Source organism: Protopterus annectens, chromosome 3.part0 (genome assembly GCF_019279795.1).
Source record: "Protopterus annectens isolate FY-2018-M chromosome 3.part0, PAN1.0, whole genome shotgun sequence".
Taxonomy (NCBI): domain Eukaryota; kingdom Metazoa; phylum Chordata; order Ceratodontiformes; family Protopteridae; genus Protopterus; species Protopterus annectens.
In genome coordinates, this window is record NC_056731.1 from 8,144,016 (window position 1) to 8,159,868 (window position 15,853).

General features: G+C 44.4%; 1 protein-coding gene across 1 annotated transcript in view; it reads right to left on the minus strand.

Moving 5' to 3' along the window:
- Positions 1-15,853, minus strand: part of MASTL (microtubule associated serine/threonine kinase like) — a 1,083,009-nt gene that overhangs the window by 731,275 nt on the left and 335,881 nt on the right. The window contains exon 3 of the mRNA XM_044064547.1: positions 11,994-12,159. Within this exon, the coding sequence (XP_043920482.1) occupies positions 11,994-12,159 (166 nt within the window). The remainder of the gene's footprint in view (positions 1-11,993; positions 12,160-15,853) is intronic.

The following is a 15,853-nucleotide window of genomic DNA, read 5'->3' on the forward strand; positions in this document are numbered from 1 at the left end:
AATGGTCTCTGGATCCGCAGTGGGATTCGTAAAGAGAAATTTGTGAGTCAGGTACTCTGTAGTTCCTGTCAGCCTTTCTAGGAGCTGGTGGTAAAGTATCAGGAGTAAGATGGATTCCATGATAACATCATCTACAATGTCCAGGACAGGGGGTATAGCTAGAGGCCTGTGCTGAGGCAAGTCGAAACATTCTTGGAGTCTCTTTTTGGACTGAGGGTAGTCCTGGCATTCCCAGTGGAAATGCTCTTTCAAGGTATGCAAGGTTTCACCAAAAGAGAAGGCCTTTGGAGGGGAGACAGAGGGTATGGAATCCTCTGCATCTGAATCCTCATAGGTAGATAAGGGTATGTCCTGGTAATCAGGGGGATCAGAGTCATCAGACTCCTGGTCTGTAGAATCAGAAAGAAAAACAATTCTTTGTCTTTTAAACGGGGAAGGCTGGCTTCCCTAATTAAAGTTATAAAGTCTTCAGCCATTCTAAGCATTTGTTTTTGTGGCAAGAGAGCTTGAGCATGCGCTTTGGTCATCGGTTTTCTAGGCGTAGTGCGAACTCTGGGCCTGAGAAACTCGTTATTTTTAGTCAAAATGAAGCTGCCAGTTTAATGCGAACATTGGAAGTTCGGAATACATCCTCAGAAGGCGGTGCCTGTACAGTGGCTCCAGACCCATCCAAGGTAGAGACATCCGCAGGTTCCGTAGTCTAAGAAGCATCTCGCAGCGTACAGGACTCTGAATGGGTCTCAGCAGAGGCCTGCCAATCAGTAGACGTGGGTATCAAGGGTTGCGAAAGCGCCCAAGTACCGGTGGACTGGTGACTAGTTTAACAGAAGCGTGGTCAGCAGTTTTGAACCTATGCGGTCTGTCTCTGTCTTTATCCTTACTTTTTTTCGGAAGATCGGTAGTTGGATGGCTTATCAAAGCCATTTCGGAATACAGAGAACGACAGCGAAAGAATTTAGCGACAAAAATAGCCAGACGACGAATAGTTTGGGTGTTAAACAAGGCACAAAATCTACACTGAGGAACATCGTCGTTTGGGCCTAAACAGATGACGCAGTAAGAATGAAAATCTCTGTGAGGTATTTGCTTTCTACAGGCAAGACAATTATTAACTTTTTCTGATATCTGTTAGAGCAAGAAAAAAGGATCCCCAACAGGGTACTTAGCTTTAGAAGACTTCAGGTTTGAAACTCAAAAAACGAAAATTTCAGGAAGCGGCCGACCAGCACTTGCGAACTGCTTCTGCTTCAGGTTCCCACGCGGCAAGGAAAAATGATGTAATGGCGTCGGCTCCATGTTTTATACCCATGATGACCTGACATCATGGAAGAGGTGACAGCATCAGACGCAGAAATCCCAGGACTCTGGTATTCGGGCTGACTGTGGGCTACTTGCAGGCCCATAAACCAAGTGTGATGACTGCAACAGTGAAACATGAAGAACATACTTTGTTACTAGGGTAAAAGGTGGAAAGGCATAAAAGTGATGGGGGGCAACTGTGAATCAGAGCATCCCACTTGGGGGATGAGGATAAAACAGCTGCTACACTTAGCATTCAGAGGAGATATGAAAAGGTTGTAGCAACGCTAAAGATCATGTTTGCCATTGAATGGTTGAAGGACTCCTTGTGAGGCAGGAGTAAGGATCTGCTCAGCTTGTCTGCTAAAACAATGAAACTCCCAAGGATGCGTGCTGCCACAAGAAAGCATTGAGAAGACATCACCCCCTGCCAAACCCTCATGGCTTCTTGACATAGCAAGTACAATAGAGTTCTTCCTTGCTTGTTGACGTAGTACCAGACCCCCTGCCATATTGTCCATCTGGATGGAAATCACAGCCTTGGGAAAGAAATCCTGAAAAGCCTACAAAAGTAGGATAACTTCCCTCATTTCTAATATACTGATGTGAATTTTGGCCTCTGAAGTAGTTTGTGTGCCTTGGACAGTCTTCATTTTGAAATGCACCCCCCTCCCCAGAAGGGAAGCATCTATGGTCACTCTGGTCTTCATAGATGGGAAGATGAATTGTCGACCAGGGATCACTACTGGATAAGTTAACCATCAGCAGATATGCTGCCTGCATATCAGAGTGAGATGAATTGGGAATTGCATGGGTGAACACAGCACAGACCACTGGCCAGGGTCTCTACTGTGGCACCCTCATGTAACATCTGGCCTAAAGAACTAGTGTGATTGAGGAAACCATTGCCACCAGCAATTTAAGGGTAAGTCTTGCTGGAGGACTCGAGAGACAGAGAGAGAGAGAAAAACCACTGAAGCATGCCAGTGTAAGGAGAACACTCAACTGTGGAAGTTTGGCAATTTTAGACGTTATATCCAGGTAGCACCCAATTAATTCTACTGTCTGGGACAGTGTTAGCTGGCTTTTCTTTCGAATGACAGTAATCCCCAGTTGATGACAAAGTTGGAGCAGGACATCCTTGGTCTTGAATAAGTAGATTCTTGGTGGAAGTAGTGATAAGCCAGCTGTTTAAATAAGGGAACACCCACCCAGTACTCTTGCAGCCTTAGATGTGCTGCTACTACTGCCATGCACTTGATAACACACTAGGGGGATGTACTGAGAGCAAGGGCAGTGCTCTGAACTGGAACTGACTAGCTCCTAAGCCAAACAAAGAGAAACCTTCTAGACCGCCTCACCATCTTTATGCGATAGCCATACTATCAAGCACATCTAGTTATCTTTCCACAGGAAAGACAGAATGGACTAAACTGTGACCATCCATAATGTTGTCCATTTTACAAATTGATTGAGGTGACAGAGGTTCATAATGGGTCTGAGGTTCCCAGTCATTTTCAGAGCCAAAAATAATCTTAAATATATTTTGGATCCTTACTAGTCTGGCAGGACCTTTTGGATGACTCACTTTTGTAGCAGCTTTGAAATCTCTGTTGCTGCTACCTTCCTCTGACTGGGTGGAACATTTGAGAAATTTCTTTTTGTTTATCTGACGGGAAGCAATGAGGAGAACGTAGCCTCTGGAAATTATCTTCTGCACCCAAGAATATTATTTTGTGATAGCTAACTAGGCATGAGGGGGTGCAGTTAAGTGTCTCCCGACTGCCTCCATAGTTTGGCAGTCAGGCAGTCATTGAGGAGTGCTAGAAAGATATCTCAGTAAAAGGACCTTGAAATCCTTAATTTTGTAGGCTGCCGCTACCATCAGAGTGATGTCCATTTAAATTATTTCCCCTCCACCCCCTGGGGGGAGGGGTGGAAGTGAGTTCCATCACTAAAAGAATCCTGAGCAAAACTCTGGGATTTACGCAGCCATAATTTCTTCCAACCCTTTGGGGGTTGGAGGAACAGATGCTCACAGCAGACAGGATTTTAGCTTCCTGTTCACTTGTGGTGAGCAATACCCTCAACTTGGATACAGAGTGTAAAACCATCAAAACGAGCAATGATAAAGGAGATTTTGAAGCTCTCCGGAAAATCGCAGTGACAGTGAAAAACAATGCTGGTGCCTGCAGCTCTTGACATGTCATCAACTGTATTTGACAATAGGCACATGGATATGTTAAAAATCAATTGGAGGGTAGCTGGCTGTGACTGCACAGTCTTGTGAACATCGTCAGGCAGGTTTACTTGAGACAGACCTGGTCAAGTCTCACTGGAAACATTTCATATGGACTAAGTAAAGCAGCGCACACAGAGCAACATCACTGAAGCATAAGTGTGCTTTCCAGATCTGCCCAATGCCCTAGTCTCCCTGTTAGGAGAATGTAAAGAAGTGCTCTCTTCAGACACCTCCTTTTTCATGGCTACCACAACCACTACAGCATCTACTGCAGGACCCTTGTTCCAATACAGTGGATTCCTAGGGGAGAACAAGATCTTATCAGGTATTTGTGTTATTGGCTCCAACACATCAGCTGACAGACCAAATCAATGAGCTCATCATTGACGGGGATCACCTAGGAAGTAGATGGGCCAGTCCCAAAAGCCTCAAGGAATATAGATTCCTCAAGAGGGTGGCATTGGTGGATACAATGCCCTTGCTACTTCATCAGTTCAAGGAGGTCTCCAAAAGAGATGTCTTCCAAGTGAGATCTTGGGGACCTCTCCTCTTACTTGAAATTGGTATCTCCTTGTGAGGGGTTCCGGAGGGGAATCCAGATGTCACCTTTTGCAAGCTCATTTCCTATGCCTTTCCCTAGTGGGAGGCACAGACTCTTACCAGACAAGGGAGTTTGTGAGACCCAAGGGGACTGGCTGCCTTTATCTATCAGAATGACCAGGAGAAGGAACTGCAGAATGCAGAGGGGACTGGAACAGTGCTTTGTGTGTGAAAGAAATCTCTTCTCTCATTCTGGAGAGCACCCTTTGAAAGGCCTCAAAAGCTGAAGCCAAACCTGTAGCCGAGGCTCCTAGAAAAGGAACTTCCCCCAGGGCCTGATCTACCTCAATTTTGGGGCAGTGATAGGGGCTGAGCTGTTTAGGGCCAAAGCATCCAAGGAAAGAGGCGACTCCAACAATCTCGGAGTTGATCCCAGACCTCAACCCCTGCCTCCCGGTTCCAAGACACCTTGATAACTGATTCAGTCACAGCTGAGCAGGAAAGTGAAATAGCTTGGTTAGCTTTGACTCCAACTATTGGCTCTGACAAAGCTATCCTTTAGGGCACGCTCAGCTCCACAGACACTGAATGCAAGGAGTGGACTGGAAAAGGAGATACTAGCAGGGATGATATCATGGCCTGCCCCGGTGCTCCCGGTGAGGAAGATGCCAGGACAACTCCCATCTGGACTTGCATCCTCAGAAACTTGTGCATCATGCTGTTTTTTCTTGGATTCTGACATACACCTTGATGACTGAAAGAACCTAAATGAAACCACTTGAGGAGGCCTGGAGGACAAAGGCACTGAACTGTCCTGTAATATGGGAGAGTGGCACTGAGGAGTGGTCAGCTCCAGAGAAAATCTACTTGGAGGAAAAAGCAATCAGATCTGGATAGGCTCTTGAATCAGTACAGGTCTCACAGAAGAATATTCCTAAGCACCATCGAACCAAATGATGCCCATCCCCTCGAGACCTGATCCAATTTGTAATGAGTGATAAAAGTATGTGGAGAAGACCAAGTGGGCACTGCAAAAAATATCATCCAAGGATGCTCTGGTATGAAAAATTGCAGTAGTTGCCACTGCTATGGTTGAATGGGCTTTAACTGGGCGTGGTAGTTGGAGTTCTTTAGACTGGCAAAAGTTAATACGGTCTCCAAGCCATTTTGCTAAGGTAACCTTTATAACTGGATTATCTAGAGATAGGGAACAAAATGCAACAAATTATTGATCAGATTTTCTGAAATTCTTTGTTCTGTGAAGGTAAAAACGTAGTTGTCTGTGGACGTCTAGCAAATGAAGGGAATACTCCCCTTTATTGGCAAAATTAGGGAAGACGACTGGCAATTGAAGACACTGATTTGTATTAGTTTCTGAAACCACCTTTGGTAAAACGGATGGATTGGTCCTAAGGGCAACCCTATCCTTGTGGAATATTAAGTATGGAGGTCTGCAGGATAAGGCATGAAGTTCGGATACTCTTCCTGGCAGATGCAATAGTCACTAAAAATAAAGTTTTCCAAGATAAAAACCAAGTCACAAGTTGCTGATGGTGCAAAGGGGGATGAAGTAAGGGACTGTAGAACTAAATGTTAGATCCCAAAGAGCAATTGGTTCTTTAAATAGGGGTCTTAACATCAGAAATGCCTTTAAAAATGCTTTTCAAATTTTGTGGGACATTAAAGGTGAGCCATTGAATCCCATATGAAAGTTTGAGATTGCCACTAGATGAACTTTAACTGTTGATGCAGAGGAACCAGATTTGGTTAAGAAATCCAAAACTTTATGAACCAGGTTCAAAGTCTGTTGTTAAGGGCCCATTTTGCAATTTTTTCCCATTTACTTTGGTAATGTTTCCTAGTTGAAGGTTTGTGATAAGCCACAATTATTTGATGGAAAGGAGAGGATAGGGAAGGATGCCTGGCAATCATGGGAATTGGAGAAGCCATGCAGTGAGCTTGAGATGTTGGGAGTTCAGATGAACCATGCCTTCTGGATGAGACAGCAGATCTGGAACTGGGTCCAGAATCCATTGCTTCCGAAGAAGGTGAGGCCAAAGGAAGGGAAACCAAACCTGCCGAGGCCAAAAAGGAGCAATGAGGATTATGGAGTTCTCCGTCCTCTTGGCTTTCTTTAGAAATTACGATATCAAGGGATTTGGAGAAAAGGCATAGACAAGACTGGGGGTCCAATCGTGAAGAAGAGGGTCTCTGGGCAACTCCCCCGATGGAGGAATTATGGCAAAGTAACTTCTGCACTTGTTGCTCAAAGCTGAGGCAAACAGATGGCAGCAAGGTTGGCCCCAGTGATGAAAAATCTTGTTCGCCACTACAGGGTTGAGACTTCATTCATAAGGCATGAGAATAGTTCTGCTCAGCTTGTCTGCTATCACGTTGGAGCTCCCCGGAATGTGCATTGCTATAAGAAAGCAGATGGAAGAAATCGCCCATTGCCAAACTCTGAGGGCTTCTTGACACAATGGACAAGATTTGGTTCCCCCTTGCTTGTTGATATACCAAACTACTAACATGTTGTCCATTTGAATTGCTACTGTTCCCAGAGAAAGGACTACCTGGAATACTTGCAACACTAACAGCACTGCCCTCATCTCCAGAACACTGACGTGCAAGTTGGCCTCTAGTTAGGACCACGTTCCTTGGACTGTTCTTCCCAGATAATGTTCCCCAACCCTATCTGGGAAGCATCTGTGGTCACTATGGCTTGGGGATGGGGAAGAATGAAAGGTCGCCCAAAAGAATCTGACTGGAATGGAGCCAGCACGAAAGATCCTGTTTGCAGCAGTTGGCAATTACAATCAGGTAAGACATTGGTTGCTAAATGAGAGACCACTGGGAGGCAAGTAACCACTGCAGGATTCAAATACGATAACCTTGCTAAGGGGACAAGAGTTATTGCTGCTGCCATTGAGCCTAATGCTTTTAGGACTAATTTTGTTGGCACTCTATTGTTTTAGAATTTGAGAGACTTGTAATCTGATGCATTGCAGTCTTTCTGGATAAACAGAAGTGATTCCTGTGACAGTATCTAAGTGGACTTCATTGGAGTCCAACTGCTGAGAAGTATGTGGGCTTGACGTTTTGAAATTTATCGTTATGCCTAGAGATGTACAAAGGCATAGAGTGTAATCTCTTGCTTGTTCTGACACCTGGTGGTAGGGGTAAGGAGCCAGTCGTTGACATATGGAAAAACTCTAAAGCCCTGCAGTCTGAGATGAGCTGCAACCACTGCCATGTACTTGCTGAACACCCTAGGAGCTCTGGTGAGTCCAAAGGACAGTGCTCTGAAATGGAAATGACTTGCTCCCAGCCGGAAGCACAGAAACCTCCTGGAGTCTTTGTCCATTTTTATATGGTAATAGGCATCCTGGAGGTCTACCAAGCATATCCAATCGCCTTTTTCCAAGAAAGAAGCATCGACTGTACAGAGACCATCCAGAATTTGATTTTCTGAATTGCCTTATTGAACTGGCTGAGATCCAAGATGGGTTTCCATTCCCCTGTTTTTGGGACACTAAAAAGAACCTCAAGTAAAACATGGACCCTGTTTGTTCTGGTGGGACGTTTTGGATGACTCTTTGTCCAGCCGTTTTTTAATTTCTATGACTGCTGCTTTCCTTTGACTGGGTGGAACATCCGGGAGTTTTTTCTGCGTTACTGGGGGTAATGATACTGGAATTTTGTAACTTCTGGATATTATTTCCTGAACCCATTTGTCTATAGTTAATATTTGCCAGGAAGATTGGTACAGAGAAAGTCATCTCCCGACTGCCTCCAGAGGAGGGCAATCGGGCCCCCGTTAAGGGGTGTTGATAGGAAGTACCAGAGAAAGATTCTCTGGACCGCTGGTTTTGCGGTCCATTTCTGCCTCTGGGTAGGCATCTTCCACTACTTCCCCCTCTGCCCCAGGGAAAGTCTTTGCCACATGAATCCTTGAAAGGCCCTTTGGATTTTTTAAAACCATAGTCTCCCACTTCTCTGGCTCCTAGAGTACATACACTGAATAGTGGAGAAACGTATGCCAATAGCAGAAAGGGTCTTGCCATCTTTCTCACATCTGGTTAAAGTGTCTTTTACCATGGGACCAAAAAAGGGTAGATCCGTCAAACGGAGCATTGATGGATGATACTTTAAATGGCTCCGCAAAGTCAAACAAGTGCATCCAGGAGTACCTTCTAATGGCTATGCTTGAACTTGGCTGCTGTAGTCATCCCTTCAGCTGTATGAGCAATCAGCCTCATGGACGAGTTAGAAATTGCATCAAGGGTTGTTAGCTGAGAGGTAACTTTGTCCCGTAGCCCTTCAGCTACTGCTTCTGAGAGGGTATCCGACAGCTCCTTGATCAGATCCCTCTGAAATCTTACAAAGTGCACCATATAATTAAAGGACCTAACAGCGAAGGTCGCTGAAGCATAAACGAGCTTCCCAAACCTATCCAAAGTCCTAGACTCCTTGTTAGGAGGATGGATAGACGGACTTTCCTCAGCAAGTTCCTTCTTTGTGGCTACTATCACCATGGTATCAACGGGTATGTCTTTAGATCAGTGTGGCTCATTCTTTGGGGGCTGAGAATATGATCAGGCCTCTTGGGGATCAGCTCGATGGAGTCAGGCATCTTCCACACCCACTAAGTGATCAATTTAATGAGACAGTCAGTGGGCGGAGAGATACAAGTAGTAGAGGGTTAGGCACAAAAAGCCTCCAGGTATAGACTCTTCAGAGCAAGGCTGGATGGAGGACCAGCCACCCCTCTGTTTCAGGATTTCTAGGATGCCCCCGAAGGAAACATCATCAGGGGGTGACCTAGGAGAACCTTCCCCTTCATCAAAATCAATATTTTCAGTGAAAGACTCCTCCTGGGAGTCTAAGTGCTTCCTCTTGCACTTCTTCGCAGGTACTTCCTTGGGTGAATGATCCGGGGAAGTGTCCGAAGAGAAAACCACCAAAGTGGGTCTATCCTGGGTCTTTTGTGCCCAATGTCCTGGTGATGAGGTGGATGGCAGCTCAGGTCGAGGGGATGTAGAAACTAGTCCCAACAGGGATGGCAAAGACTGAGGGTCCCCAATGGACAAAGCCTTCTCCATGATCCGGAAGGCTGCCCCTCCTGTAGAAGGATGGGAGCCCAGAACCAAAATAGACTTCGGGACTGGGGTCACACCCTGCACCGAGAAGGTGCCCCCCAAAACAGAAGCCTGGGTCGATCCTACAAAGGCCGAGGCACCAAGGGACACAGCTCCGAAGTTAAGGAAACTGACCCCTGCACCCCGGACCAAGCCAGAGAGTCCCGACCCCAGGAGGCTTCTGGTGCCAAAAGCCTGGAGGAGCTCAAGGCAGCTCTTGGTACCGGACAAGAGGATGCTACTTGAACCGAGGCAGTCGATGCTGAGTGTGTTGTAACCGAGGGCTCCAATGACTCAAATAGGAGTTGGAGGAGGAGGAACAGGTGGTGTCATAGGTAGGCTGGTTCTGACACCAGAGTGGCTTGGAACCAAGGACAATCCCCTCGCCACCACGAGCTATTCCACCAGTTTCATAATGTCAACCTCCAACAGACTCTTAGTGGATTGAATCAAGGCAGTCAAAGGAGACCTAGGATATCTCACTTCGAGGAATGGGCTTGGTGGCCTGTCCTTAAAAGGGTCAATAGTCGGTGAATATTTTGCCCTTGGGAGCAAGGTCAGCTTTGACTGTTCTGGCACCAAAATCTCTGTGGGTGCTGAGGAAGTTGCTGCTGGCTCTGATAATTTTGTGGTTGAAGAGTCAGATATACCTTTCAGTGTCAAAGAACTCTTTGGCATCGAAGGTCCTTTAGAAACCTTCTTAGATGGTTCAGAGGTACTTGGAAGTGAAGAAGGTCTTTTCTTACTAGTATAAGAAGAGGATGATGATGAAGTGCTGGCTTCAGTTCTAGACTCAGAAATGGCCTCTGAAATCAGATTTCAAAAGTCTCCCAAGTCTCAATTTGTTCTTACGCTTAAGTAAGTGCGCAGGTAGAGAAACCGTGACAAACTGAGCAACTTTCTTGTAAGTGGACTTTCCCCAAACAACAGACACAAAGGGTATGCCTGTCAGAGTTGGGCATTTTATCCTGACATTTCTACATTTCGGACACCGCTTAAATCCAGAGGTGCCTTTAGAGGATTTAGCTGTAAAAACTTGTTTTTCAGCTATAATAACAGTCTCACACACACAGTTTGGCAACAAAGGATAGAAACAAAGTTTTTTTTTTTTTTTTTTTGGAAGAGAATAAGAAGGAAAGGGGTAGGAAATACACACAATGGTATTTAAGATGCACATTAAAAAAAGTAAGGGATGTACCAATGATGGTACTTGAACTACCAACAGCAGCATGGAAAGTGGGAACAATACACACACGCTAAGGAGAAGCTAAAATGAGAGGAGTAAGTAGACAGTAAGAGGGTTATTAGGAAGAAAAAAAAAAATCAAGAAAAATATTCAAAAGGATTTAAATAGGCAAAAAACTTACTAAAGACTAAGCCAAGGCTCAAAAGAAAGGTTGACCGCATCTGACACCTGAAGCAGCAAACAGGATTTGAGGTAATTTTGAAAGAAGCATTATGGGTAGAGCCTGGCTCAAGAGTTTGGAGGGATCGAGCTGAAGTAAACGGCCGAGTCAGTTCAGAGGCTCCGAACTGAGTCCACAGTCAAGGATTAAGTGAAGACTGACAACATCAGATCGAATGTTTCTTTATTGCTGATGATCAGCAGGGTGCAGCACTAAAGTCTATACAAACAAATTGTGAAAAACAGTAGCAACAAAAAAGTTCAAGGCAAAAAGGAGCTAACGAATGAACGCCACCTTAAGGCTGAAGGCCAGCAGGGTGCAACAGTGAAATCACAAAAATTAGTACAATGTACACATTAGTGCGTGTCAAGGCAAGTGCACTCCATCACGTCCATTGTGGACGATAACCAAAGGTTGCGTTATGGATGACACCATGAGGAAAGGATGACATTGCCCTCCCTCCGCAGTAATTTCATTCAGTAGCTTTCTTCCTCAGCAATTAACATCCCTACAATATTAAGGGATTCAACATAGGGTGTCTGTCTTACTACATTTGTTCTTAATATAGAAGGGCACCAGCCTGCCAAATGATAGAGTAGTGGTAGCAGCATTTTCTAATATGAACAAACATGATAGCACCTGTGTTTTTTCAGTCACAGCAAGTGATGGTGTAAATGCAGAGTAATCTAGAAATTAGAGATGAGATTCAAGCAAACACAGTAGTAACACTTTAATATGCAATGGCTGTAACTCTGTAGACCAGCAAAAATACACTGGATAAAGATAACAAGTAAATTAATGCTTTGTAAAGTGGCTATTTAAAATGATTGGCACTGTATTTTTATAAATAGTGTGTTTTAAACATTTTGTTATTAGTACATAATGATTAACAACTGTAATATACATGATGGATCCAACTGTTCTGGTTCAGACAAAATATTACAGGTTATATGAACATGGCTTTCCTGCATGTTCATTCTAAAATAAAACAGTACATATGAATAATTTATTCAGTCAGAAAAAAAAATCTGCTTGCAACTGCAAAGACAGTACTTTAATTGATTTTCTATACTTTCTTTTGTTGTTTCATGTTTTAGTATTATTATATACAATAAAACAAGATGTTAAGACTCTACCAATAAAACTACAATTTCTTTACAGAAATTACATTAGTGTGTGTTGCTTGTTCTTTGACTACATTAAAAGTAGTAAATTAAATTAAAAAAATAAAATCAGCTCTGCGTTACGCCTACACAATGGATGTAGAAGGGTGCCTTCAAAACAGAATCATCTGAGTTAATTTAAATCTGTAAGGATAAGGAACTATGACATGCTCTCCTTACAAAGAACAGCAGCCTCAATACTCACATGGTCTCAAAACTTTGTCACTATTAGGGGTTGGTGTACAGAAGGTTGATTCTCGCTGAAACTGAGCCACTGAAGAACCCATGGATACCCGGGAAAGACGCACACTGTCACAAGACATTGGGCTTGCTAAGGGTGACACTCGAGGCCTCTCTGCTGCTGGTGTATGCTACATGAAAAAAGCCAGAACTTTACAACAGTACAAATGTCATTTTGATGGTTTAGAACACATTTTCTTAAACAGCACAAAATTCTGACTAAAAGAGGCATTCAAACTTGGCATTCCTGGTGCACTAGGATGCCATGTGTGAACTGTAATCACAGGCAGTATTTCCTTACAGAACAGCAAGTATAGAGACAGAGAAAGTACAGTTTTGTACCTACCATAAATGTAGATGTCCGAGAGGAATGCATCTGCAGTCTTTACAAATGGGTTGTCCTGTCGTCAGGCAGCCCTTCGGTCGGCCGGATTCCAAAGTCTGGGTCTGGCTTCGGCTGGTGTCGCACTTCACCTGACGTCATTGCGGCAGTTATTCGGGTATAAAGGCATCAGCCGACACCATTTTCCTCAGTGTTTCTTGCCCCAGATGCCAGGTGCCCTCTTGGTAGGCTAAATTTGGATAAATGCCAAAGTTTCCAAATAGTAGAGAGCAAACACACAAAATAAACATGTATGTACATATATACAAACAAATACACCATAATAGATCCCCAAGCTAGCTGAAGATTGGTAAGTACCCTAGGAGTACCTCAGAGGGAAGGAGGGTGGGTAATCCTGACTGCAGATGCATTCCTCTCGGACATCTACATTTATGGTAGGTACAAAACTGTACTATGTCCTTCAAGGATGCATCTGCAGTCCTTACAAATGGGTAGAATACCATAGCTAAGCTAGGGGAGGAGGAAATGAGAATAGATTATGGTGTAGTCAGGATCCCTTGCAAAACAGCAGTGGCAAAGCCAGCACGGGATCTAGAGTATAGAGGTAAGTTATAATGCTTGGCAAATGTATGCACGGAGGTCCAAGTAGCAGCCTCTATAATGTCCTTGGTAGCCACTCCTCGTAAGAAAGCTGTGGTAGTGGCTGTGGCCCTTGTGGAGTGAGGCCTGATGTTATCTGGAGTTTTCTTTCCATGGTAGGAGTAACAAAGTCTAATGCAATTTCCTATCCATTTGGAGATTGTCTGTTTAGAAATTGGTCTTCCTTCTTTTCCTGCTGCATAAGCTACCTGAAGCTGGTCAGTTTTTCTATTGTTTTTTGTCCTGTCCAGGTAGTAGCGTAATTGCCGGTGTACATCCAAGGTATGTAAGAGCTTTTCTCCCCTGTTCTGTGGATTGGGGAAGAATGTAGGAAGGTGGATAGCCTGATTTAAAGAGACTCTGGATACCACCTTAGGCATAAATGTAGGATTTGTTCTCATGGACACTATCTTGATGGAAGATCAGGAAGGGTTGTACTGCCATTAATGCTTGTAGTTCAGAGACCCTTCTTGCTGAAGTTATTGCCAGCAGGAAGGCAGTCTTCCAGGATAAGTATTGCAAGTCTGCTGTAGCTGCTGGCTCGAAAGGAGGTAGAGTCAGTTTTTCTAGCACAAAGTTCAAGTCCCATGCTGGCAATGGAGGTTTCCTGGGAGGTTTTACATTTTAATTCCCTCAGAAACTGTCTGAGCAGAGGATGCGAGAAGACAGGAGGATCCAAGCTGTATTGTGCCGAAATAGCTGATGCATGTATCTTGATGGAGGAATAGGACAGGCTTGTGTGGTAGAGCTCCGCCAAGTACTCCAGGATGTTGGCTATGTTCACCAGTGTCACATCTTGCCCCTTTGCAGCACTCCAGATGAGATATCTTTTCCATTTTGCTGCATAATTCTTTCTTGTTGAAGGTCTACGAGCCTCCAGGATTATGTCCTTAACCCTTTGGGATAAATTTGGGTTAATTTCTGCTATGCAATGTTCCAGGCAGTTAGCTGCAGAGTTTTTAGGTTTGGATGCAGAATGTTGTAGTTGTTCTGTGTCAGCAGTAATGGGATCAGGGGCAGTTTCCATATTTGTTCCCTGGACATGCTCCTCAGCAGTGGGTACCAATGTTGTCTTGGCCAGTCTGGGGCTATCAGAATGATCCCGGACGTTCCTCTTTGATCTTGAGAAGCACCTTGTGCATCAAAGGAAGTGGTGGGAATGCGTATGCTGTCAGGCTTTTCCAACTGAAGGATAGGGAGTCCACCTTCCAAGCAAGTGGGTGGTAAGTCCTTGTGCAGAATTTCTTCAACTGGTGATTGTATGGGGATGCAAACAAGTCTATTTGTGGTAATCCCCATTTTCTTGTGATGGCTTTGAAGATGTCCGGATGCAGCATCCATTCGTGGGCATCTGTTGTAGTTCTGCTTAATATGTCTGCTAGAATGTTTTCCTTCCCTGGTACATAAATTGCCTGTAACTGAAGGTTGTAGCTCAGAGCCACATCCCATAGGTCTAGTGCCAGCCGGCATAGGGGGTATGAGTGTGTGCCTCCCTGTTTGTTGATGTACCACATAATTGTGGTGTTGTCTGTCCTTAACAGCTGGCCTTCGTGGAGAAGAGGTCTGAATGCCTGGATTGCCAATTTTACTGCCATCATTTCTTTTAGATTTATGTGCAGATGCAGTTGGTCTTGAGTCCATAGGCCTTGAATGCACTTGTCCATCATGTGTGCCCCCCAACCGAGGTCTGAGGCATCTGTCGTGATAGTTTGTCTTGGTTGACTTTTGCAGAAGGGCAGTCCTGTGTTTGATTGGCAGGCCTGAGCCCACCATAAGAACTCTGGTTTCAGGCATGGGATCATTGGAATTTTGGTTTCCAGGCTGTGCTTGTGCTGAGACCACAAATTCTTTAGGTACCACTGTAGCTTTCTCATATGAAGCCTGGCATGAGGGACCAGAATTATGCAGGATGCCATGAAGCCTAGAGCTTGTAGCACTTTTCTTGCAGTTAGATGGCTCTGCTTTGTTAATGCCAAGAAATAGAGAGGAAGTTGCTCTTTCTTTTCTGCAGTTAGAAATGCCATTTGTTTTGATGTGTCCAGTTCTGCACCCAGAAAGGTTATTATTAGGGATGGGATCAGCCTTTACTTTTTTGTATTGACTGTGTATCCCAGGGCTTGTAGCAGGTAGATGACTCTTTGTAAGTCTTCTGTTAATTTGTTTTTGTTGTCCGCTTGTATCAGGCAGTCGTCCAGGTAGGGATAAATTTGAATTCCCTGAAGTCTGCAATGAGCGATTACTGATGCCAGGCATTTCGTGAACACTCTGGGCGCAGTAGATAAGCCAAAGGGCAATGCTGAGAATTGATAATGCTCTGATCCTGCAAGAAATCTGAGGTATCTTCTGCAAATTGGTCTTATGGGGACGTGCAGGTATGCCTCCTTGAGATCTAGAGTTACCAGCCAAGACTCCTTGCCCAGCATGGGAAGAAGCTGCTGTAGGGTCAGCATTTTGAATTTTGGAACAATGAGGAATGTGTTTAGAGCGGACAGATCTAGAATAGGCCTCCATTTGTTTTCTTTTCTTGGTATCAGGAAGAGCCTGGAGTAAAATCCCTTCCCTTGCTCCATAAATGGTACCTTTTCCACAGCACGCATTCTTAATAATTGAGATATTGTTTTAGAGTTTCTGCCCTTTGAGAAGGTGGTAGGTTTGGCATTCCTCTCTTTCCTGGTAGTGTATGGAAATGGAACCTGTAACCTTTGTCTATAGTCTGCAAAATCCATTTTTCTCTTGTAATGCAGTGCCAGTTTCTTGAAAATAATGTTAGCTTTCCGCCTAAGGGTGCTTCTAGTTGTTCCCTGGTAGGCGGTGCCACTGCCAAGTCACTGTGATTGAGTTGT